The sequence below is a fragment of the Alosa sapidissima genome, chromosome 14 (genome assembly GCF_018492685.1).
Source record: "Alosa sapidissima isolate fAloSap1 chromosome 14, fAloSap1.pri, whole genome shotgun sequence".
In the NCBI taxonomy this organism is placed as follows: Eukaryota; Metazoa; Chordata; class Actinopteri; order Clupeiformes; family Clupeidae; genus Alosa; species Alosa sapidissima.
Genome location: NC_055970.1, coordinates 4,413,272 through 4,438,692, shown reverse-complemented (window position 1 = coordinate 4,438,692; position 25,421 = coordinate 4,413,272). Strand labels below are relative to the sequence as shown.

General features: G+C 41.5%; 1 protein-coding gene and 1 long non-coding RNA gene across 5 annotated transcripts; one reads left to right on the top strand and one right to left on the bottom strand.

Moving 5' to 3' along the window:
- Positions 1 to 4,926: 4,926 nt before the first annotated feature.
- Positions 4,927 to 10,262, bottom strand: sult5a1 (sulfotransferase family 5A, member 1). Of its 4 annotated transcripts, none has more exons than XM_042062380.1 (7): positions 9,663 to 9,680; positions 8,648 to 8,797; positions 8,050 to 8,258; positions 7,728 to 7,854; positions 7,030 to 7,127; positions 6,061 to 6,241; positions 4,927 to 5,479 (listed from the first exon to the last, which is right to left on the bottom strand). In XM_042062380.1, the coding sequence occupies exons 2-7, from the start codon at positions 8,784 to 8,786 to the stop codon at positions 5,262 to 5,264; spliced, it is 972 nt and encodes a 323-aa protein (XP_041918314.1). In that variant the 5' UTR covers positions 8,787 to 8,797; positions 9,663 to 9,680; the 3' UTR covers positions 4,927 to 5,261. The 4 variants fall into 4 exon arrangements, with proteins under 4 accessions (XP_041918314.1, XP_041918313.1, XP_041918315.1 ...); XM_042062379.1 differs by lacking the exon at positions 9,663 to 9,680 and having other exon boundaries at positions 4,927 to 5,344; positions 5,393 to 5,479; positions 8,648 to 8,928; XM_042062381.1 differs by lacking the exons at positions 8,648 to 8,797; positions 9,663 to 9,680 and adding an exon at positions 10,116 to 10,262.
- Positions 10,263 to 10,289: 27 nt separating this feature from the next.
- On the top strand, positions 10,290 to 25,407 carry LOC121682293. The gene is made up of 3 exons (XR_006022497.1): positions 10,290 to 10,399; positions 17,774 to 17,779; positions 25,396 to 25,407. It is a non-coding gene; the product is annotated as an uncharacterized LOC121682293 (long non-coding RNA).
- Positions 25,408 to 25,421: the final 14 nt, after the last annotated feature.

Sequence of the window (25,421 nt, the reverse complement as noted above, 5' to 3'; positions counted from 1 at the left end):
CAAATTTCCTCTGCCTGCAATAGGATAGCGCTACAACTCATGAGTCCCATGCATTTTCCCACCAGCGGAGATAGTTGGCTGATCAAACTTTTGCCAATTTAAAAAAAGCTTAACTCGAGTCGTGATTCAAAGACCGCTATTTGCCAGCAGCAGCATCCATCTTCTTTGTTTTCAAGTAGCAGTAAATTCACGCGGAACCGTCGCCGACTCCGATATACACAATGTGATTGGCCTGATATAAGTTTCATTTTTCCAGCTTGCAAGCCAACGGAGAGTTGCTAGACTACCCTGGCTGCAAATTACATTTGCTGCCATTAGGGTGCGTCTAGATTTCTAGGCTAGATCAGTCTCTTTGTTGAGGCATGACTATGTAAAGAAGAAGAACAAGAAGCTGGAGGGGAAGTTGTTGGTGGCACATGGTTTACACAGAAACAACATGAAATCCCCATAATTCTGAATAGTTATAGGATGAGGTTTATCAAGATTTGCCTTCCTTATTCAAGGAACTTAAGCAAGGAAAATCACATTCAAATATCCAGAATGGCTGCTCACCTTGAGTGATGCAAATACATCTGTGGCGACCTTGACTCCACTGTTCTTGTTTTGACAAGAAGCCTGTTTATTACAGTTATTACAGTTTTTCTCGATCGTTTTGATGCTTGTGTCAACTCTGACATCACATTTTCAAAACAGTTAACAGCTGTGTCTGAACAAAAGCACTCTGGCCAAAATGGCACATTTTGCTTGCGGCTGTTACTCTATCGAAACTCTTAAAACATGCAGCAAAAGCAAATCTTGCCTTCAAACAACACTTCCGCTGTGCAAAGAAAGAGTTCATGAAGACCAAGTGGATCCCAGTTTCCCAAAGCAATTGAGAAAAACTGTAATGAATTACTGTGTATTGCACTATATTACCTGTGCCATAGACAGCTACATGTTCACAACAGCTTCAGTGTTCCGAGTATAACATCTATAGAGGACAAAGGAGCTGAAAAATGTGTATTTGAACGTGCACCCAATGCCCTCACTGAAAAGCACTTGAGGCTGTCCTTTGTCTAATTGGTTAGTCTTAAAGAGCTGCCAAGGTTCTTGCAATAGAGAGAAGAAGAACAAAACAGAAGCGTGTGATAAAGAGATGAGGGTAAAAGGAGAGGACTTTTCCCCTCTCAGACAGCTGTGTGTGTCTGTCATTCATTCAGTGTCTGTATGCGCTAATGCAAATAATACTCACACACAGGCTCCTCAGAAAAACAGCATGCTGTGTCATGCAGGTGTCACATTACATGCCCATGTTTTCCACGGTTTTACATCTTGTCACTAATTTGTTTTTTTAAACTGGTGTCTTGGAAGGAAACAAATTCTATAAGTATAAGTATAAGTATAAGTATAAGTATATATACTCTTTTGATCCCATTTTGCATTTATCCCAATCAGTGAATTAGTGAAACACACTGCACACAGTGAACACACAGTGAGGTGAAGCACACACTAATCCCGGCGCAGTGAGCTGCCTGCAACAACAGCGGCGCTCGGGGAGCAGTGAGGGGTTAGGTGCCTTGCTCAAGGGCACTTCAGACGTGACCTACTGGTCAGTAAATCAGTAATAGACAATTCTTCATCTATAATCGTTTCATATATTCATTTTTGAATTGTTCAACTTCACTGAGAACGTATCTAGCCCCAGGTAGAAGGATTAAACAGGCTATACGGTTACGGCACCATATTAAACCTCAGTGTCTCAGTACAAATGTTGTTCTATTTTATCTCTCCAGGGCAAGGCAACATTGTAAAGAGAACATTATAATTGGCATGGCATTGCCAAGTAATCAGAATGTAAATGTTCAGTGCATAAAACTCTAAAGCTTGACCATGTTTTGGTTCTTTTGGTAGTTGAGGGCCGTATTCTCCATTCTTTCAGGCTCACTCAGTCATGATATGAATGAGGAGTCACCGACACAACTTGACAACTCCTCTTTCCTTTCACAGATGTTCCCACAATCTCCTCTGTGGAGTGAACTCTCAGCCAATCACTGCTTTCTGCACTCTATTATTGGAGCTACCCTTAAGCTCAGTTGGGTCTGTCTGACAGGCTTTTTTGTCTCTTGCTCAATCTCCTCGTCCCCCCTGTGTTCCAGGAGCAAGGAGGAACACTCAGACCCACAGACTCCTGACACGCACACACACACACACAGCTATTTGCTTCTAAAAATGCAAATGTCAAGTGTCTCCACTTACAGTATGAGGCCAGGTGCAACAGTGCAACACTCCCCTCTTTACCCTAATGATGTGAAACACTTGACATGCAGGAGAGAGAGAGAGAGAGAGAGAGAGAGAGAGAAATAGAGAGAGAAGGACAAAGGAGACCAACTGAATCAGTTGGTTCAGAGAAGTATCAAAGAAACTGCCAAGCTCTCAATGAAACATCTTTCCCCTATGCTGACTAATGGCAGCAGGTGGAGATGCTTTTGAAACACCTCAAGCTGTCTTCATCAGAGGGTACCAGAGGCCAGATGGGGGTGATCAAATGGGAATGGGATGGTTTGGCGGGGGCAGGGGGGTGGGTGAGGGGTTTGGCCACCTGTGGTGGGAGCAGTGAAATAATTGCACCCTAAGTGGTGTGGAGAGGAAGTCTGGCATTCCTCCTGCTAATGAAGATGACTGAGATGACTCTCAGAACCTACAGTAACTGCATCACTACTGGGGTCATGGGGCCCTGAAGCCCAAGCCTTTGCATGGAATCATTGCCTCAATATCAACAAATCAGGATGTAGGCTATGAATCTGATTGAATTTAGTATTGGCCATCCCCAAAATGCACCAGAATACAGGAAATCACATCAAACTAATTAAAAATTCTCTGGGGGAGGACCCCCAAACCCCCCCTCCCACATATACGACAATTAGTGTAGGGCCCTTACATCTGGGCCCAGGGGCCCAAAAGTTCATAATCCGCCCATGAATTCATCGTCAGGTTTGACCATTACAGCAGTGGAATCTGCTATCAACGAATGGTAGAGGAGAGATGGAGAGGGTCGTCTTCCTTTAAGGACACACTTGTGTATGTAACTGTGTCGGTGTTTCATTCATGTTTTACTCAGCCTCATTTGCCACTCTGACAGATAATATGCCGAGAACCAATGCTGTATGCTTGAAGCGCTTTGATGTGCGCTTTGATGCATCAATTAAACATTTAATCAATAAAGAATAATGAAATACTAAATATGTTTGATTCAATCAGTTATTCATTTAGTTTATTATACATAAATGCAAACAGGCAGAGAAAATTAATAAATAAGTCATGAAACATAAAATCATCAACAGTGAAACAAGAAAAAATAAAACAACCACAAAATTAAAAAGCACAAATATTGCACCAAAATGTCAGTCAAACGTTTCATTACTTAAAGCATGAAAGTTTCAGGTACTTAGAATTGTGACTTTGTGTCTTGTCAAAATCTAAAAATCTTTTCCAGGACTTGATTGAGAAGCCTGATACGCTGCATATACAAATCTATTGAAGGGCCTGATGCAAAGCAGGCATTGTAACCAGTGATGCCAGTAACGCGTTAGTCTATTTTGACCACTTTTTTCGGTAACGAGTAATCTAACGCGCTACTATTTACAAACCAGTAATCAGATTAAAGTTACTTATCTAAGTCACTGTGCGTTACTATTTTTGTTATTTTCCTTAGTAAAAAGATATATTCTTTGCTTTCTTCTTGTCTCTGGGATTAATGTCATGTAGGCTATGCCAACCTTTTCAGCATGAGGACTCACGTGTAACACCACACAGCGACACAAACGTAAACAATGGAGTGAGGAGAGAGATGCACATTTTATCTATACAGTCATTATTTTGAGTTTGTGTCAGCTAAACATGACAACATTAAAGTACATTGTACATTCTGTGCTGGCGACAAAGTGCTGTCTAGCTAGACATCCCAATTCTCCCGAAGTTTTGGGAGTCTCCCACATATTTATCTTGACGCTCGCAAATTACAAAATCTCCCGGAACCTAGAGCGAACAAGAGCACGCAAGCCAGTCCGGACTTCAAATCGCGTGTGCATCTGAGTTTAACGCGCACACAACGGAGAGGGAGAGAGAGGAGTGGTGCGTGTGTGCCTGCAAGCGCATCCAAGACAGAGAGCATGGTCTGTTTTGCTAAATCAACCAATCAGTTTTCAGTGTAGGTGGGCTTAGTTTATATCTCTTTTCTCCCGAACTTAATTAATCAGTTCAGTTAGTGTATCTAGGAACAGGAGCGTCATAGCAGAGTCAGTGCCCCTCAAAAAGGAACATTTAAGACCCATTTCACATCAGACTATAAAAATTGTACCCAATTGTCTCATAAGAGTAAAACATAATGATAGTCTTGCACACTGCACTGTTTGTAACAGTGACTTTAGCATTACTCACGGCGGGTTAAATGATTGCAAAAGACTTGTTGAGGTGAGTTTAACAAGTGTAATTTCATTTGCATATTACTCAGGCCTATACTAGATGGCTAGTTGCCAAGGCTACATGAAAAGGCCAAACTACCAAAATCTACATATTTGGTGTACTGACTAGACATTATTGAACAAACATCTGAATTTCAGTATCTAAGTAGGTTAGGTTGGGATGTCTGCTATACATTGTTGGCATTACTGTTAAAATGCACTTCCAGTATAGTGAGTATTGGCAAAACCGGTTATCATTTTTATGTTGAGGCGGTGGGGGTGTTGTCAGCAGCTGCTGAAAGTAACTAATAAAGTAACTTGTAATCTAACTTAGTTACTTTTAAAATCAAGTAATCAGTAAAGTAACTAAGTAACGTTTTAAAGGAGTAATCAGTAATCAGATTACTTTTTCAAGGTAACTGTGGCAACACTGATTGTAACAAGTCTCCAAAACCTGTACTGTTGAATAATTAAACAGCCGCCCATGTGCAGACAAGCCTCAAGGTGTTTATTATTTAAAGATTCAGGAGTCCTTAAGTGCATTAATTTAGATACAATGACCCAATTCCTTAATTCACAAACATTTCACATGCAGGAGGTCTCAATGGGAAACTTGCTCAACCTTTTTTTATTATACATACATACATACATCATACATATACATATGATTCTGGCAAACAACAACAATTTTAAAGTGTCCCAGGCAATAAGAGAACATCTTAGACTTGAAATAGCATTTACAACTTTAGTCATATTTACAATACTGAACAGATATGAAAACTGTCAGAACAGGCTCCTTGAAATCTAAGGATGGCTGAGGCCTCAGCCTGAGTGGAGGCGGCTTGTGAGAGCTGGACTCGTGGCTGTCATCTGTGTGTCTGTGCTCGTCCACATCAACTTCAGATGTGACTCTTGCATCTGCGTGTCTGTGCTTGTCCACATCAACTTCAGATGCGACTCCTGCATCTGTGCCTCATATACAGCATCAAAGTCACGGCTCTGATGCTCATGGAATGTGTTCCTCCAGTCTCCCGATTTCCCTGAAATAGAAAACAGACACTGACATGAATTCTAAGTTACACAGTAAAGGGGGCTTGGGTGATGGATGGGTGAAATGAGGGTGAACTGTGTGAAAGGAAGGGATCACACAGATGTTAAAGTTGCTTATTTTTTATTTCTGAACGGTGCAGCAAAAGACTGACGTTTCAATGGTTTGCATCTTCATCAGAGTCCAGAGGGTAAAATGTGCTTCTGATGTGCTGAATATTACTTTACATACCATCATCAAGAATTCAGTCAATCGCATGTTTTTGCTACAAGTATATTTCCTTCTGATTAGGAATTCTGTATGTGTTTAAAATCACCAGTTACTAGTTTTAACACATGGAAGTGTCACTGTTCTCAGAACAGGACGCCTACACCTATGTGGTCATGATTCCTCGAATGATACTCTTAGCCTTGTGACTCATAGTTGCATTACGTAAGAACACTGCATGTGGCATGATGTTATAGATAATTAAAACTGGTTCTAACATAAACAAACTACCTGCACTTCATCACAAGCAGGGAGTGCCCTGCTCTGTTTGCGTGCACTTTTACGTCGGGACGACTCAAGTCTCACCTTTCCTCATGAACTTCCCCCGGCTGTGGTCCATGATGTCTTGCGTGACGAGCTTGTAGTTGACCATGTCATTGTCCTTCATGGTGCTGAAGCTACACTGCTCCTGGGCGCGGTTTATCTCTTCTTCCTGCAGGGGGCACTGTAAGAAGCTGCTCACTCTTTGTAATGAGCCTCTCAGGTCCTGTCAAGGGGACAGCGAAGGAAGGCCATTTTAATTTATCTGGCACATATCATATAGAGTCATTTCAATGTGCTTTACATAAGAACAAAAATAGCTAATAGAAAATAAAGAAAATATACAAATATACTGTAATTGAAATAAAAAAATATATATAATAATTAAAATGAATGTAAATGAAAGCAGCCTACAGAGTAAAAAAATAAATCAGTTATAGGACCACAAAAAGACAAATGGGTAAAAATGTACGTTAAGGGTACATGAATTATCACAACACATCACCTAAAGCATTAGGTACGGTGGGTACATCGTTATGATTTATGAATTCTTAAGCATGATCATCATGATCACATGAATTTAAGGTTAATTAGGCTACTCATGAGTTCATCATGTCTGTGGCCCCTCAACTAAAGTTGTGAATAATGACATGTGTTTAGAGAACTGCACAAGTTGTGTTCAAATCAGAATTTGAGTAGTGACCACATTTTTAGCAGAAAAAGAAATCATCATGAGAATTCTTAATAAATCATAATTCATAATAATGTGCCGACCATACCTAATGCTTTAGTTGATGTGTTGTTCATGTATGAGGTCACAAATGACAGACTATGAACACATGTTAATTGAGGTAAATGAGATATTAAGGAATGAATGAATTAATTAATTCATAATGAATTCATTAATTGTTACAGAAAAAGGTTAATGGAGTTCATGAAAATGCAGCAGCGTGTTACCCCTCCTATGATATACTCTACACCTTATAAAATTGCCTACAGCGGAGAGAACTGTACCTTGAGCATCTCTTCATATGTGATGAAGAAAAAGTTCTCAATGTCTTTCTTTGGATCAGTCCAGCCTTTCACATGATTAAACCAGGATCCATAGTGCACTACAAACATAAAAAAATATCATATATGAGTAAGCAATATATGTACAATATATGAGTAAGCATGTCATTGAAGTTGGAAAACCTATGACACCACACACAGAGAGAGAGAGAAAGAGAGAAGAGCTCATTCTGACTAGCCTAGAAATCTAGACGCGCCCCTAGCGGCCGCAAATTACATTTGCTGCCAGGGCTAGTCTAGCAACTCTCCGTTGGCTTGTGAGCTCCAGAAATCGAAACTTAATCAGGCCAATGAAATCGTGTATGGAGTCGTTAGGTGGGCTTAACATAATGATTGATGGCAGAGTTGCAACGGTTTGGCTTGAATTCCCTGCTACTTGAAAACAAATAAGATGGATGTTGCTGCTGGCAAACAGTGTGACACGAGTTAAGCTTTTATTAAGTAGGCAAACGTTTGAACTAGCTAACTAGCTCCGCTGGTGGGAAACGCATGGGACTCATAGCGCTGCCGCTGTCCTATTGCGTGCAGAGGGAATTTGAAAGACAACTGATTATCCTGCCCCTCGGACTGAGCACTGCGAACGGTGAGTGTCCAGACCCTACATTTTAATGTGGGTCTGGCTCGTCAGGCTACATTCTGACCTTTTCCCTCTAAGAAGTTGTTAAGAAACTCCTCAAACGACCCCGGCTCCGGGAGGAACTTGGCCATATGATGGAAGTGGTAGTACGACACAGCAACATCTCTAGGGTTCCTTGCAATGTAGATGACCTGAAAAATTGGAGGATTGTAGGTCAAAAGAATGGAGTAGCACTGATTTCACGGCATTTACATGTAATATAATCTGTACCACAAGCACTATGACTCAGTGAACTGCACACCCAAAGAAACAAAAACAAGAGTTGCTCTTTGTGTACTGAAAGTATGCAGCGTAGACAGTTTCCAATTGTTTTCAGTAGGACTCACCCTTGCTTTGGATCCTCGAAGAGCAGGAGCTAGCGTGTGGTAAGGCAGGTGAGTGGTGAGGACGCGGGGCCCCTGGGCAGCACTCAGGACCTGCGGGCAGTAATACTGCTCCAGCCACGGGGCACGTGCCCAGTTGGGCACCGTCTGGGATGGAGTGGGGTCTCCCCGACTGAGAATTAGAGTCACCATCTCCTGCATCCATGTGGTGCCTAGAAACAGATGGTTAAGATAAACATAAACATACTGCAGCATAACACAACATAGTGGAACAACTTCTGTTTTTGAGATTTTTTTTGAGACATGTCTTTTTTTTGTGGAAGTATGACAGTAAGAGAAAGTTAGCCAGAGAGACAGTTGAGAGTGGCAGCAGGTCGAGTGAGAGATCAAGTGCCTACTGTATGCCAATTTAACTTGAATTACATCCAGTGCTAGAGCAAGCTGATTCAAGTACTCCTGGCATAAGGCACAAAAAATTCAAAAGCAGTCACTGTTGCCTGTAGCAACACAGGCATATAGTCTGAGCAGTAACAGTCCAGATGTTCACACCTCTGTCACAGAACACCATGGCCGTCACAAGTGAAACGTGTCATTTTCCTACCTGATTTCGGATAGGACACAATTAGCGTGTCGGAGTCTTGAAATGGGAACTGAGTAGCGTAGTTCAGAGAGTCCTTAGTATGGAGGTGCCCTGGCAGGGAGATGCCATGAAAAGTCTCCGTCACATCAAGCCTGGACATGTTTCCTGTGTCTGAGGGTGTGTGTGTGTAGGTAGGGTATACATGTCTGTGAGAGTTGCAGTAGTGACTTAAATACCAAATCTCACATGAAAGGGGTGGGTGCATGTTGGGAGGAGAAAAAGGGAACCAAGTGTGACACTACTTCCAGTGTAGAAGGAGCGTAAGAGAGTTTTTAAGGAATCATACCTGTTCCCTATAAATTAAACAACAGTAATATGTGGTCACTATCACCCATAAGATTAGATTAGATTCAACTTTGTCATTTAGCAGAGTACAGGTACAGAGCCAATGAAATGCAGTTGACATCCAAGCAGAAGTGCAAAGAAGCATTAAATACCAAGTGCAGGTAGAGTATGGTTGTATATACAATAGGGATTAATAATATAATAATATACATGTACAGTATATTGCACAGGTTTATGGGCAGGCTATGGAATATATATATATATATATATATATATATATATATATATTAGGTGCCTTGCTCAAGGGCACTTCAGCTGTGCCTACTGGTCGGGGTTCGAACCGGCAACCCTCCGGTCACAAGTCCGAGGCGCTAACCAGTAGGCCACGGCTGCTCCTAAACGTCTACACAACATTAGGCTAATGTCTAATGACTCATGTGACAAATCTTGAATCATAGTATTGAATCAGAGCAGCTGTAGGCTATAGGAGAAATCCCCCTCTAATTCAGTGAAATCTCCCCTAAACCAAGTATTTCCAAATAATTCCACGTGAAGTCTATTGTGTTCCTTAATCGCAATACTCCTCTTCATGAGAAGTTGGAGGCCAAAGCCACAAATCAACTGAAATGGCTAAAAATGCATGCCCTTCAACACAACACGTACACATAGTTTCACTTCCATGTTTACTCACACACACACACCTCCTACACTAGTTACAAGGGTAGGGTTTGTAATCTCCCCCTACAAAAAAAGACGATTAACCCATTTCACAAGATGGGGCCGCCGTGTAAATCAATTTCCTGCGGAAGAGCACTGTCCAAAAGAAAAGCAAAAGAAAAGTCTACAGGAAGACGTTTTACCCTGCCAATTAAGGTATCATTAACATCAATGAGGCCGGACACCTGGACACTGTGAGATTGGTCTATTCTTCAATTAAGCAATATAGCACGAGTGAGAGTGAGATTGGTCATGGATATTCCCACAGGTGTTGTTCGGCCGTAGCCACGAGGCCGAGGGAATATCCATGACCAATCCCACGATCACGAGTGATATATTGCTTTTATACAACAATTCTACCACAAACTAAATAATCTGAAAACACCCCATTATTGTTTAAAAATGTTAATTTTGACATCGTTCTTACGCATCAAAAAATAGTTCCCTTTTCAGCGTCTTGGTTGCTAGGTAACCGAAATTCCAGATCCCTCGTTACGGGTCTTTGTGGTTTTGCGTGTCTTCGTTGAAAGAAATGTTGAAAGTGGGGCTGAAGTCCCATTCCTATCTAGCTTTGCTGCATGCATGTTACAAGCAATGCAAAAAGCCCGGGAACTACTCTTGGAGCTTAACGAGTGCAGCTGGCTTTTGAGGCCGTTATGTCATCAAAGCCATTCAAGTCTGTGGGGGAGAAATGAGCTTTTTAACATTTGGGTAAAGGCAGAGCGGTACAAAAACAGAGTGACGACACTCTCATACATAAACATAATATGGCCGGTGCAATCAGCTCTCAGCACATTTAATTAATCATACCTCACTGAATACCGAACAGATTTTCACACGTTTTTTTTTTTGCTGCAAAGGTCATAGGCTACATGTAGCTATGATACAGGCCACATGGTACGGCATATTTTAATATTCATAGTGGGTTTAACAGTAATAGAATATTCTGATATATGATATAAAGTGACCTGACGTCCGATATCAACACTGGGAACATAATCCATGTTTGACAGCATAGACAAAACTAGTTTGATACAAGTTTAATGAGTTAAATATAGTTCACAGTTGACAGAAAAGTTCCATCAACAGCATTATTCACAGTTCACAGAAAGGTTCCATAAACATTTAAGTGAGATCAGTGCTATTCAGACATCTGAGGGGTATTCAAAGTAGGCCTATGTGGTTTAGTGACAAACTTGGGTAAATTGACTCAGAATAAGTTGTAAGCCTCCCAGTAGAAAAGCTGTACGATACAGGAAACATGGTAGTGTGAATTTTAATATTCATAGTGGGCTTAACAGTAATAGAATATTCTGATATATATTATAAAGTGATGACATCCAATATAAAAACTGGGAACATAACTAATCCATGTTTGCCAGCATAGACAAAAACTGATTTGATACAAGTTTTTTTTTTTTTTGGGGCTTTTTGCCTTTATTCTGACAGGATAGTGAAGATAGACAGGAAGTGAGTGGGAGAGAGAGATGGGGTGGGATCGGGACATGACCGCAGTTCGGATTCGAACCTGGGTCCCCGTGGGCACTTGGATCCGTACATGGTCCGTACATCCGTACACAATTGACAGAAAAAATCCATTAACATTTTCCGTTCAGTGCCATCAAAAATAAAGTTTGATGAACAGACATTGGTGTGGCATAAGTAAAGGAAATGGAGTAACTGGGTTCAATATCAACAGTATTTGTTAGACAAGTTCCATAATGTAAAGTGCAAGTTTGTAGGTTTGTTTCTGATCCTTAAAAAACAGACATTGGTTTGGCATAGTGAGTGTAACAGTTCATCAATTCAAGACAAAAAGGTGACTTGTCACTTGTACAGTGTCAATGGGTTCATCAACAGCATCTGTTATTCACAGAAAGGTTCCAGCCCCAATGAAGAGATTAATTAAAGAGGAATTAAGAAACATTTTAGAAACTGCTAAGATCAGCCCCGTTCATTGCAATCAGTAAAAAATCAGGGAGTGTCTTCACAGGCTCAGTGAGACAGAGGTTACTTTCATGCAGTTGGTTCTATGATTTCGACAACTGGTGCATGTCATTTTGTATGTTCCCACCTTGCTAAAATTGCTTGGGTATACTTGGTGGGCAAATAAGATGGCAGTACATAGTGAAACTGGGTAAACTCCATAAAAGAGGACTGAGTCAACCAGACGATGGGAAATGGGACACAGAGTGGCAAATGCAGGTGATGAAGGTGGAGCTCATAAATCAAATATTCAGTCACAGAAATATTCAGTGTAGAATTTGAGAGGCATCTTATTCTTGTTAGGGTAAATGACATGTGAATAATACAGTGTTGGGCAAGCTACTTCGAAAATTGTAGTGAGCTAAACTATCAGTTACTCTGCCATGAATAAAACACTACACAAAACTACCACCCAGTCAAATGTATTAGTAACACAAACACAGTAGGCTAGTTCACTACATAGGAAGCTACTTTAAATTGTGCTAATTACACATGACAACAAAAGTGTAGCTTGTGTGGCTAAGCTACTTGATAAATAAAGAAGTTAAGCTATTGAAAAGTTATTTTATTCAGGAAATAGTGAGGCTACCAACACGCTTAGGCTACAAGTAGCAGTAGGTTATAGTCTGCTAGGTTTTAGTAAATAAAGCATGGTTTTAGTGGAATCTGCAAGCAGATTCCTTCAAATGCTCCGCTGACTATCAAAATACAGATGCGCTGTTTGAAGTTGCGCTGCTTGCTATTAAAGGGAATGACAGATGTTCACAGTTTAAAGGATGTTACGCTCAAACTATGACTGATTAAAAAACATAAGACGAACCTTTTTGCTCTAGGCGCCGACGTTTGATAACAAAACCACTCCCAATGTGGACTGGACATTTGTTTAAGCTATTTGCCAGTGACCATGCGTTTTAGATCGCCAAAATATAGCCCAATATTTCAATTTTTCTATTTCTTTTCTGTCCAGTGTAGTCTCTGAGCGGCTGTAAGGGAAGGCAAAAGACAGGTAGCAGCTTCCATAGTAGTATGCATCCACAGCAAACACATCAAATGATTGTCCACTCAAAAGAATACTTAGGGCCCTATCTTAACGATCAGAAACACAAGTAGCCTATCAAATGCAAAACGCAAGTAGCTTTGTGGGCGGATCTCGGGCACTGTTGCTATTATAGTCGGGATAAATGACTCTTGTGCCCGACGCAAATCTAAAATGGGTTGGTCTGAAGTAGCTACAGTACATTACTCATAGGTGTGGTTTGGGCGTCACATGCAATAAACCAATCAGAGCGTCATCTCACATTCCCTTAAAAAGCAGGTGCGCTTGTCCCATGGCGGATTGCTATTATAATGGCTGATTTGCCAGGTGCATGCCAGGAGTGGTTCACAATCGATGAGACCGACGTTCTCGTCAGGGCCATAAAAGACAGAGAAGCGGCATTGAATGGGGATGGGAGAAACCCACCCAAATTAGCTTCGGTTAAATAGGCATGGGAGGAAATCTCCACAATTGTTTCCATGGCTGGCATTTTTCTTTTTGACAACATGTAAATAAAGAAATGTCACAAAGACATACTTTCCGATGTTTTAAGCTCACTCTCACTGAATCATAAGGTTATGAATGCATAGTGATATTTTTGCAATGTAGTCTAACATTAGACCGAGATTACTTTGCTTCACTATACCTCACTATAGACAATGCAGCTCTTCTGTCAGATGAGCTTGTGCTGCTGCTGGGGCATTTGGGTTAATCGGCACATGCAGTTCAACATCACGTCTCCTTAAGTCCTCTAATATTTCCTCATTTATGTCATCAGCACATCCATGATTCATGGAAATGTTGTGTAAAACATAACATGCCACAAAGAATGCTGCGACTTTTTGTGGACTGTACTGTAAAGTGCTACCCTAGAAATCTCTTGAGTTCTCGCAAAAGCACATTCTGAATTGTCTCTGCGAGACACTCTGGCAATGAGTAATGATGCATGTTACTTTTACCCCATGCATTGTGAGAAACCAATCACATCGGTGTAGATGACGACAGTGCTGCAATGAATCAGTCAGTAAACATTGGTCATAGTGTTATCCAATTGCGTGCAGTGAGATTTTCAAATGCATGCTTGGTGACACCCCTCGAGTTGGGCCATTTTCATTATTCGTGGCCAGACCCTTAATCTTTCTAGATTACCAGGGTCTGGATTTTCCAGGCTAGTAAAGTGCCTCCTGACCTATCCAAACACCTGAAGCGCATCTTCAGTATGTCAAATGTTCGTTCAATTACACTGCGTGTTTGTGTGTGTTTTCAATTAAATAGCATTGCCAGGAGATGGTAGACATCTGTCACAGCCTGACGGGTCAGGCGTAGCTTACGCCTACATTCCTCCTCACTGAGGGAGAGATAGGTCTGTCTGGGCCGGCAGACCCTCTCCCTCCCGCGTCTAATTCTCTGTCCCAAGCCGTACTCCATCTCACTGTGCAATAGAAAAATTATGAGCAAGCGCATCTTAACCAAATTGTGCACATGCTACATTATTGCCAAGCATGCGCCCAGGGAACATTTGCGCCGGAACACGTCTCCTCTTTTCTCTGAACCGCCCCCGGGAGCGCAAGTTCATTCCCTAATTTACCGACGTGCGTCTGTGGAGGAAAAATTCCGCTCGAATGCAAAGTAGGTATGAAACAAGCGCGAGTGTACAAAGTCACTGTGCACTGAAAATTACCAAAAACCTTTAAATTGTCATAAGATTTCTTTGACATGAAAACCATTGCCTCCTACTATGCAAACGTTACGTTGGCTGGACATACCAGTCTTGATTTGATAGCTAGCAAATTATGCTTCTTGTGTCAGTTGTAATCTAAGTCAGTGTTATGGAATATGACTTATCAAGTCTCAGTTCATAGCCGGGTGAACACTGAGTAAACATAACCTAGCTAGCTGGCTACGATTTTCATACAAAGCCTTGCCCTCCTCATAGGTCACTAGGTATTGTAATGGACCGATAGACACCTCGTTGGATGGTAGCCTCTCCTTGTCAACCACATCTTGCGGAATGGTGATGATCTGTCCACGGACAAGGGCACTTTTCAAGTTCTTCACCAGATGTGGTACATCTGGCATGAAGTACAACCTCCGGTGTGACTGGACAGGATGTGGCACCCATGTGTGGTTGTAGTCCACCCCAAAGGATTTCCACATCGCCCTGTTGGGGCTCCCCATGTCTGTCGTGACATTACAGATGTGAAGTCCTATAGAGGCTGCAGCTTCCACTATGGCAACAACAATTGGCTGGTACACTGCCCCATCTGTGGAATTACCACTGTAGTGGTATGCTACAATCTGCTTCCAGCGTGTGGTAAGTCCTGCCAGCATGAATACGCAGGCATGAGTTGCACGGCCTTTGTGCCCAGGCAGTGTGATATCACCAAAGAGCTTCCCGGTTCCCATGTGCAGCTCCACACTTGGGGTGATGGCCATCTCATCTAAGGTGAGTACACAGTCACGCTCAATGTGGTTCATGCCACCTGTTTTAAGCTTTAGCATTTCAAACACCTCCTGTAGGACTCTTGGCTCCAGTTTAACATGCTGCATCCTCCTTTGAATTGTTCTGATATCTGGTAAGGGTATGTTTAGGTCTTGTAACGTTTTGTATCCTGTAGTGCCTGCAGTGAATCTGATTTTAATCGTTTTCTTTATTGTTTCATTCCCCCAACGTATGCCACCTTGTGCTTTCGTCCAATTGCTTGAATTTGATCTTTTGTGAACATTGCTTTAACCTCCTAGGGCTTAGCGGTCACATACGTGGACAGCACTTTTTAGCTCTTATGTCCACAATTGTGTTCGCTGCTGAATTGGGGGAGTTATGGACACGTATGGGGGTACTTACACTGCTTACCACTTACATCTGGTGGTGTCAGAAGAACATACTACGGTCAAAATTCAAAATGGCGGCAAGCACAAGGGAAGATTCAAGTGGTAGCTCCATACGCAAACGTCGACCAGGTAAGAAGTTCTGTCATATTTCATGGCTTATTTTGATTTAGATATTTATAAAAGCCTTGTAAATTTGTCATGACATGCAAATTTGGAAAAAAAAAGTGTAAAACTAGCAACTTTGTAGGTCGCTAAACATGAAGTACAAGTGTACTTATGGACTGATGCTCCTCGAAACCGCTAATATGCTAGTAAACATGCACACATGTAAAATAGGAAAAAAGCTAACTCTGATGCAGCTAAAAGGCTGTACAAGGTCCCAATGAAATAAATCACTAAAATAAATAATAAAACAATTAAATCACTAATTACATACATACATACTTAAATTAGTTGGGTTAAAAATGTTAGTAAAAATGTGCACATGTAAATTAGCTTGCATATTATCCCATTGGAATAAATAACAAATAAATAATGCAAACCTACATACATAAATTATATTAATTTGTATTTGATTTTATCATGTTTTTATTTCCAGAGCGTTTTTCTGTGGAAAGAGCATTGGAGCTACTTGGGTTAACTGATGGAGACAACTCAGATTTGGACGTGTCTGACAACGATGATCCCATCCTGGATGGCAATTACCAACCATCACCACAGGAGGAAAGCAGCAGTGAGAATGAGGGTGACAGTAGTGATGATGAGGACCCCATTCCTGAGCCCACTGACCACAGCAAAAGACGCAAACGTCTCCGTGGTGCAGATAATGGTTAGCCAAGACAGAGTAGATATTTGTTTATTTGACGCAGTTAGGGCCTCAGGGCTATGTGTAGGATTGGAAGCAAAATGCTTATTTACAAAACTTGTTGACAGGTTCATGGACAGGGACAGAGACACGTACAGGCACAGGTTCATCCCGCACTCTCAGACGTCCCCGTCAAACTCAAGAGATTGAGGCTGATAGCTCAGAAGATTACTCGGAACTTAAGGTAGACAGGATCCTAGGTTCCTGGCTGGCTGGTGGGTGGGGGGGCTGTCAGTGATGGGAGAGTGGGTAGAGTGTTCAGCATCCCGATTGCTTGGTGGATGAAGCTACTTGCAAGTCTGGTGGTGCGGGAGCGGAGGCTCCTGTACCTCTTTCCAGAGGGCAGGGTGGGTTGTGTCCTTGACAATCATTAGTGCTTTGCGGGTGAGGCGGATGGTGTAAATGTCCTGCAGGGAGGGAAGTGGTGCTCCAATGATCCTCTTAGCTGTGTTAACCATGCGCTGGAGGGTCTTCCTGTTCTGATCTGTGCAGCTTCCGCCCCACACTGTGATGCAACTGGACACGATGCTCTCTATGGTCCCTCTGTAGAATGTGGTCATGACGGGAGGCGTGGCACTTGCCTTCTTCAATTTGCGCAAGAAGTAGAGGCGCTGCTGGGCTTTCTTCGCCAGTGATGCTGTGTTGGTGGTCCAGGAGAGGTCGTCGCTGATGTGCACCCCCAAGAATTTTGTGCTGCTCACTCTCTCCACAGCATGGACAGTGGTGGCAGTTGTTTGTGGCCTCTCTGGAAGTTGACAACAATCTCCTTGGTCTTGCTGACATTCAGCAGGAGGTTGTTGTCTTTGCACCATTTGGCCAGCAGGTCTACTTCTGCTCTGTAGTGAGCCTCATCGCCCTTAGTGATGAGGCCCACCAGTGTTGTGTCGTCCGCAAACTTCACCAGATGGTTGGAGCTGTGAGTGGTTGTACAGTCATGTGTTAGCAGTGTGAAGAGCAGGGGGCTGAGCTATGGCGATAGAAAAGTGCCATAAAGCACTCGAGCGATAAAACATGCATATGGGCGTATTATATTATTTCACACTCGTAAATATTCACTGCTAGCGCGCAAATACTCTCTGCGCGCACGCACTCAGAGGAAACTGCTCCCCGAGCGAGGAAAAATATGCTGCGAGCGAGGAGGAATCTGACCAGCGCTTACTCGAAAATCACTCAGCTCTCGCAAAGTGAATTTCTGCTCTACTTGGGGGCAGTAACCAGGTTTGGTACTAGCTCTGCTGTGATTGGCTGTGTTTGAAGAGTGAAATTTGATTGACAGCCCTCCAAAGTCGAAGAAGACAACCAGAGACGAATCTTCGAGACAGACAACAACGGCATCTGGCAGTGGGCAGAGGTTTCTTCAGGTAAGAATCCCGTGGCGGAATTCGGGCATTTGTGATGACCGAAAAACTGTGGCTTGTGTAAAATTTCATCTGAGTATGTTTCTGAGAAATATGTTAGTGTAGCTTAACTTAGACATTCGTCTTCTTTGTATAGTCTAGAACGTTATTACTTAGTCTGTAATGTTAACCGCTAGCGACTAGCTAACGTTAACTTTAGTTAAGCTTAGAAGCTAGCTCCATGTCTGGCTGGCTGCTGGCAACAATTAGAAGGTAATTAGGCTAACTGAAGGTGAACGTGCATATTCTGTTTGTTAAATTAGAGAAAGAAACATTTCTGAGAAATATGTTAGTGTAGCTTAACATCAACATTAGCCGTAGTCTAGAACGTTATTACTTAGTCCGTTAACCGTAGCTAACGCTAGCGACTATAATGTTAACTTTGAGATTTGATTGACAGATCTCCTTTCAGAAAGCCCGGGAAGTTCCTGAAAGGCGTTTCAACTCTGCGGCTGAGCAGGTATTTTTCAGGTAGGATAACCTGGATTGAATCAAGTATTTGTAGTAACATATCACAGTAGTAACATAGATGAAAATATGTTTCTGAGAAATATTTTGTGTAGTGAAGTAAACTTAATAATCACCATTAGTCTTCGTGCATTCTATCTAGCTGACGTTAACGTTTCATGTCTTTAGGCTAACTGATTCCATGGTACTTTGACATTTTTCATACATTTAAATGGAGCAACCTACTGGATTCAGTAGGCCTAGCTGTCTATTCCAGACATGGTTAGCATTCTGATCAAACATGAATGCATTTCATTTAGACATTTAGAGTGGCCTGTTATTGTGAGCAGTCCAGGGCACATCTGTGCAATACTTGTCATTACATCTTTTCATAAGTCACACATGGAAAGTAGTTGTAGCCTTTAAATCAACAGGTTTTGGTTGGATACAGATTGGATAATTAAAGAATATGGCATCAGTGACTGGCTATTGATTAACTGGACCTTGGCCTAACTGTTAATAACTACCTCAATAGGGTGTAGATATGAGCTTACACTGTTCCACTAAAAAAACACAAAAATACAAGAAATGGTTATTCTACAGAACTTTGAATACACCAAATTTGGTTTTGCTTATTGCCTGCATAAACAGGACATGTGCAATAGTTCATTATAAATATTGGGAGCATTTCTTTAGCTTAATTTGTGAGCACTTGTTCTAGTTTGCAGTAAGTTCAAGGATGTGACATATACCAATATTTCTGTTTTCAGATCTGGAACATTTTGAAATCCTACCAGATGAGGCACAAGTCATTGAGCAACGGCAGCTTCCGACTTCAAGGACTTTGTTCACCAGCAGACCCCTTGATGATTACCTTTATTTACAGCATTTGCATCTGTCAGTCAATACATATTAGATCACTTTAAAGACTATGTACTAGCTTAGTACATATTAGTTGTTGTTATTTTAGTTTCACAAATTCAGTGGTTACCTGTAATGCTCAAGATATCCAAGTAAAAAAATCACTTTTACTTCTGCATCTGGGTCTTCAATTCAACCTACTGACTGAAGCTGACGGATTTGTATAAATGTTTTTGAGAGCACAGGCAAATTGGTTTGACATGAGTTTTAATGTAATTCACAGTTCAGAAAAGTTCCATAAACATTTCCAAGTGCAAGTTCAGTGCCATCAACAGTAAGTTTGCTTTCTGATATTTAAAGAACAGAAATGGGTTTGGCATAATTAAAGGTCTCATTCACTGAGAAACCGTTTAATACTTGTTACTTTCAAAATACTATACATGTAGCTTACTCCAAGTTGCATATGCATGCTGCACGTGAAAATGATCTTCTACCCCCATTGCCCGCATTAGCCAATGAAAGAAAATACACGTAAAAACAAGCGAATCAGAAAGAGCCCTTCCCAATGACGCCGAAGGGAAACTGATTATTCATGGCCTCGCCCACCTTGGCTTGTGACCGCCTACAGAAAGACTGGAAGATTTTGCGGCTAGGGGATTGATTGTCTCTCTGCAGCTAGTAGGAGCTAACACCAAGTTGCTAACATGGTGGAAAAAAATCGTGCCTGTGTTATTTGTGGCAATAACACATCAATGTTGCATGTCTTGCCTTAGAAACAAGAGTTGAGGAAGAAATGGTTCGTATTTATCGTTGGAACACCACCACCGAAGTAGTGCAACATTAGTTCTGTGTTCCAATCATTTCGACCACACTCACTGCATACAGTTAGAAAGTGGTTTTGCATCGATGTTCTGAAAACCTGGTTCTGTACCGTCATGACGATCGACCACCAGCTCACAGGCTGTAAGTACAAACAAACTTTTCCACCTAACGTCTGTTACAAAATAGCATGTTCATATTCTTCACGTTAGCATGCATGAAAAGGGTACATAGCTAGCCTATATTACAGGAAGCTACACCAGGCACGTAACTGAAGTGTTCTGTTCGCGACGTGTAAAATCAGAGAATGTCTAATAGGAAGGGCTCTGGTAAAATCCATTAGAGGAATGGTCTATTTTCCCGAACGTAGCCTACAGGCCACTAACACGCCAGGTGTAGCTACTGTAGCTATTGATTAGGCCTATTGGAAGCTAATTGTTGCAGTACATAACGCGAACGGAATGCTTCAGTTACGTGCCTGGTGTAGCTAACGTTACACTCATAAGAAACTGACCACACTACCCAGAGATTTAGCTTGTTGAACCTATAATCTTCTAACCTAAGCGTTAAACCACAAATAATAATATTAGCAACAATATCTTATGCTCAACTAAGTACGGGTATTGTTCTAGTCTAAACGGGGAAAATCAAAAACACAATACCCGTGCACTATTAGGCTAAGTTGCTATCACTAGAGCTCAGGTATTTACACTTCAGTCTAATTTATGTCTTCTAGCCATTATTACATTGACCTTTGTAGGCTTACAATGATGTTTTGTTTGATTACTTGCTGTTTACTTAGTGTTATGTATGTCTTCCAGAGCACATCCTCATGTCAGGCTACACAGCTTTCTAGCCTACATTACGTCATCACGTTAGAAGCAAAGGTTTGTGATCTAACTTTTATTGTTGTGCTAGTTCGTTTCTAGAAGTCTTTTTCTAGTAGGCGAATACAGGTTCTTATGTGCTCGTCAATGTTTGGGAAAGTCAATTCATGGGTTTCTTCAGGTCACTTTCCACAGGTGTATAAAATCAAGCACCTCGATTATGAATGCAGACTGCATGGTGCTTGATTAATACACCTGTGAGAGACCCATGAATTGCATAACAGATAGAATTGATATTACCGAATGTCTTCTTGTGGGTGTGCTACTTAGTACATCATACACCTTACTACAGTCACTAAAATATTTTTGTTTCCATTGTGCCAGTACAGTTTTGTGTGAGATAGTGAATGTCCTGTGTACTATTAGTATCTTGTAACTTGACAGTAATACACATTTATTTACTTTAGGTACCCAAACAGAATACTTCATGAAAAGTATGAGTATTGATACAAGCACTTCGGATACACCATGGGCATGGGGGCCTGCTACCTACTACCATCAAGCCTGTTCATCCAAGGCCAGCTAGAAGACCTCGGGTTGATCAAGAGGAGGAGGAGGATGAAAGCGACATCACAATAACACCTGATGGCTCCACCTATGGCCCAGCGCAATCACAGAGCAATGTAATAGAATCATCACAGCCAACGAATGTGTTTTGTGTGTTGTCTCTTCGGATCCCCAGGACAATACAAGCCGAAACAACAACTCAGACCTTTTCTCCTAAATAATCCCAGCACCATCTTAAAAAGGATCTGTAGGCCAGATGTCTGCATCGTCTGGCAAAAAGAGGACATTGTTAATTCTGTGCGTAGTTTGGATGTTCTTGTTTTGTGTTTGCATTATTTTAATAGACTGCAATATTACTATTGTCAGTGTTTCACGGACCACCTAGCAAAAAAAAAAACAGTAGACCTACTTGAACAGTATATTACACAATAGGCCTTCTCACTGACACATAAGCACCTTGCTTATGGTGTCAGAGGATTCATATGATTTAAACTGGCATAGGTTACATCAGTGTTGCAGAACTGTTTGGATTTACATACTTGCACATGCAAGTTGGTTCAATATTGCAAACAACTCATGTATTATATTTTACCACATCTACTTGTGGAACACTTGAGATAGCTTGCAGACCACACTTTGAGTACCACTGCTGTATGTAAATATAATAAAGTTATTTATTGAAAATTGACCTGTTTTGTATATTTGTTTTAGGAGTTTCATCAGTTTTTGTCCCTTTTAAGCTAAAGGTTTATCTTACCTTTCATATCTTCTGTCTCACAGAGGGCCATAGTCGAATGTTTATTGCATTTTGAAGGGAGTACATTACGCTAAGGCAGACTGGTTCTAATCCTGGGTACAGGGTCATACAGACAACAGGGGTACTGGTGTTGCCCATTTTTCTAACCACATGAGCAATCCCCTTACGAAAAACTGAACTGCATTTAGGGTGCTTACCTGTAGGAAGATTGCAAAGACTTTTGACTGTGTAAAGAAATAGGTCTTTATTTTAAAACGTTTCCAACTGTTTATTAGGGCTACTTGAAAGCAAGATGACGATTGTCACAAACGTTTACCTCTTTTAGGAGAAATTTTAAGCTGACAAGCAATTGTTACCATTCTAGTAAACTAATTATTAATATTATTAAGATTTTACTGAGGTCGGTTTTGAAATTATCTTTTGAAAACCTGAGCCATTAAAAACGACTGAAACAATGCCCCGAAATGAGCCACCTCCTTGCGCACACCCGACCAGCCTAGCTCTCTTCCTTTGTCACGTGAACTCGCGCGGTCGCGTGCAGGGCACGCCAGATGCGCAGCACCATTAGCAGTTCAGTAAGCGTCTTCAGATAGCGGGCATGGTCGCTGACAGGCTGCTTCTCCCGTGCCCCATCAGCCAGGTAACATACAGATCAAGCAAAATCTTACAGTTTGCCCACATGTAATAATTTTGTTGTGCAGTAAAATGTCTCATTCAGCACCAAACAAGCATTTTTGCCGACTGGTCACCTGATAAACTAGTTAGATGAAGATAAAGTTTTACGTTGTAGCCCAAATCAATGACAGATAACGTGACGACCACATACAAATCATTTCGGTAGATTTTGCAAATTTATGTGTTAATAAGAACGTTTTCTGTTGTATATGTTTTGTTAGGCAACATGTATTAACACATTGTGACAGAAGAAACGGGAAGTTCCCCATTACCTGTGAAAAATGCCCATCTGCATTCATGTAATGACAACAGTCAGTAGCCCACTATACAGTAACTCCTTCTTGTACTGTTTGGTCTCTTTATTGTCTTACAGATCAAGTAAAATCGTACAGTTTGCCCGCTAAGCCCAACGTGTAATCATTTTGTTGTGCAGTAAAATGTCTCATACAGCATCAAACAACTAAGCATTTTAGCCGACTGGTCACGCTGATCACTTCCCGGAAAGTTTACACAAGTAGGTAACAGGTAACACTTTATGTTTGTTGAAGTTAATTCGTGCATAGCCCGTTGACATTCAGCCATCCTTGCATAGGCCTACTAAAACAGTCACAGAGCTAAACGAATTTTGTGGGCACGGTCTCAACTGGGCGAGCTCATGAATAGTAATGAGCTCATCAATTCCACGTCAATCTGAAGAGCTTTTGCAATTGGCCTAATTTCTCTGCTTTTTCTTTTTAGTGGCTAGAGCTGAAGAAGGAGGTAGCTGTTTATTTTCACATTCACGACATAGCACAAACACATATGGACCTAACATGTTAAAAAAAAATGCAAGTAAAAACGGTTTTGTGTGGCAGGACACCCTTAAGATTGCCCGTGCTATCAATCATTACCAATGTAGAGTTTGTACCAACAAGAAATAAAGTGAATCAGTAAAGTTGTAAACATCAACTAACTCATGGAAATATCTCTGGTTTCTCTGGACAGGAATGTCTATAACTGGACATGGAAAAGACACCTTGTCCTCAGAGTTAAGGTCTTCATGACATCACATCCCTGATGTAATTTGAGATTAGATAACACTTACAGTGATTGCTTCCTCCAATGTTTCTGCAAGCCGAACCAGAAATAGTTGGTCATTCACATTCATTTCTGATTGGATGAGAGGAATTCCATGAGTCATGATGAGTGGCGATGACATGCACATTCTATTTATTCAAAGCAAGCAGTGATTTCATTCAACAACATTACATCATAACAACAACAACAGCAACAGCTTCATCAAGGCTAAAGCGCTTTACAATAAAGTTGTGAACCTTACTAACCACCACCAATGTGATGCAACACCCACTTGGGTGAGGCATGGCAGCTATTATGCACCAGAACGCTCACCACATACCAGCTTTACGTGGAGAGTGAGGGAATGAATGAATGAGCCAATTACACAAGGGGATGATCCGGGGGCCAGATTGAACAAGCCAGTTTGGGATTTAAGCCAGGAAACCAGAGAACCCCCTACTTTTTGTGATAAGTGCCATGGGCCCATCAACGGCCTTAATGAATCAGGACTTCAGTTTAATATCTCATCTGAAGGACCTTAGTGAATCAGGACTTCAGTTTAACATGTCATCTAAAGGATCTTAGTGAATCAGGACTTCAGTTTAACATGTCATCTGAAGGACCTTAGTGAATCAGGACTTCAGTTTAACATCTCATCTGAAGGGCCTTAGTGAATCAGGACTTCAGTTTAATATCTCATCTGAAGGACGGCATCTCCTACAGCACAGTGTCTCCGTCACTGCACTGGGGCATTGGGATCAATTTTGGAGCTATCTACTAGCCACCCACCAACCCCACTTTCAGCACCCACCACCAACTTATTTTCCAAGGAGGTCTCACCAACCAAGTACTAACCAAACCCACATCTGCTTAGCTTCAGTAATTCTGTAGAGACAGGGTATCCGTTGGTCCGGATGCTGACTCATAATGCCACACTTGACAGTTATTGAGTGAGAAAATGTAGCAATGGGAAGGCAGTAGGGAGAATGTTCAATTTAGCATGAGACATATACAAGCCAGTAGGCTATACAAATTACTGAGTGTGCACAGATATAACACATATAGCCTTTCTCACTGAACTTGGCTCTTGACAAAAGTACTGCATTTCTTGGCAACAGGAGACTCAAAGACTAAGATTAAAACTATTCTGTGGGCAAAAAATCTAAACAAATTGTAGAAAACAAATTGAAGACAAATGTCTTTAAACTCGATTAGTCGGTAGTCAAACTGTTGAATGAAATAATGGCATGAGTAAGAGTGGCATTGAACAGATAATATTGCCATGGCTGTGATTTGGCCATAGGCAACTTTCTTTTGAAAGCCGTTTATAAGTTTCCTTTGACAACAATAGGAAGATTTACAGAGGATAGAGGGGCGCCTACAGGGGCGTCGACCTGGGGGTAAAAGTGGGACTGATTACCGGGCCCCAAGGGGGAGGGGGCCCTTGAAAAGTCTGGAATATATGCATGAGGGGGGGACATGGGGTGCCATCCGGACTGCCTATGCATAGGGCCCAGGATCTTGTGCTACGCCCCTGTGCGCCTGCACACCAAGTTATACTGCAGTTATACTGCAGGTGCAGCTATTTCACAAAGTACAGCTAAAGTA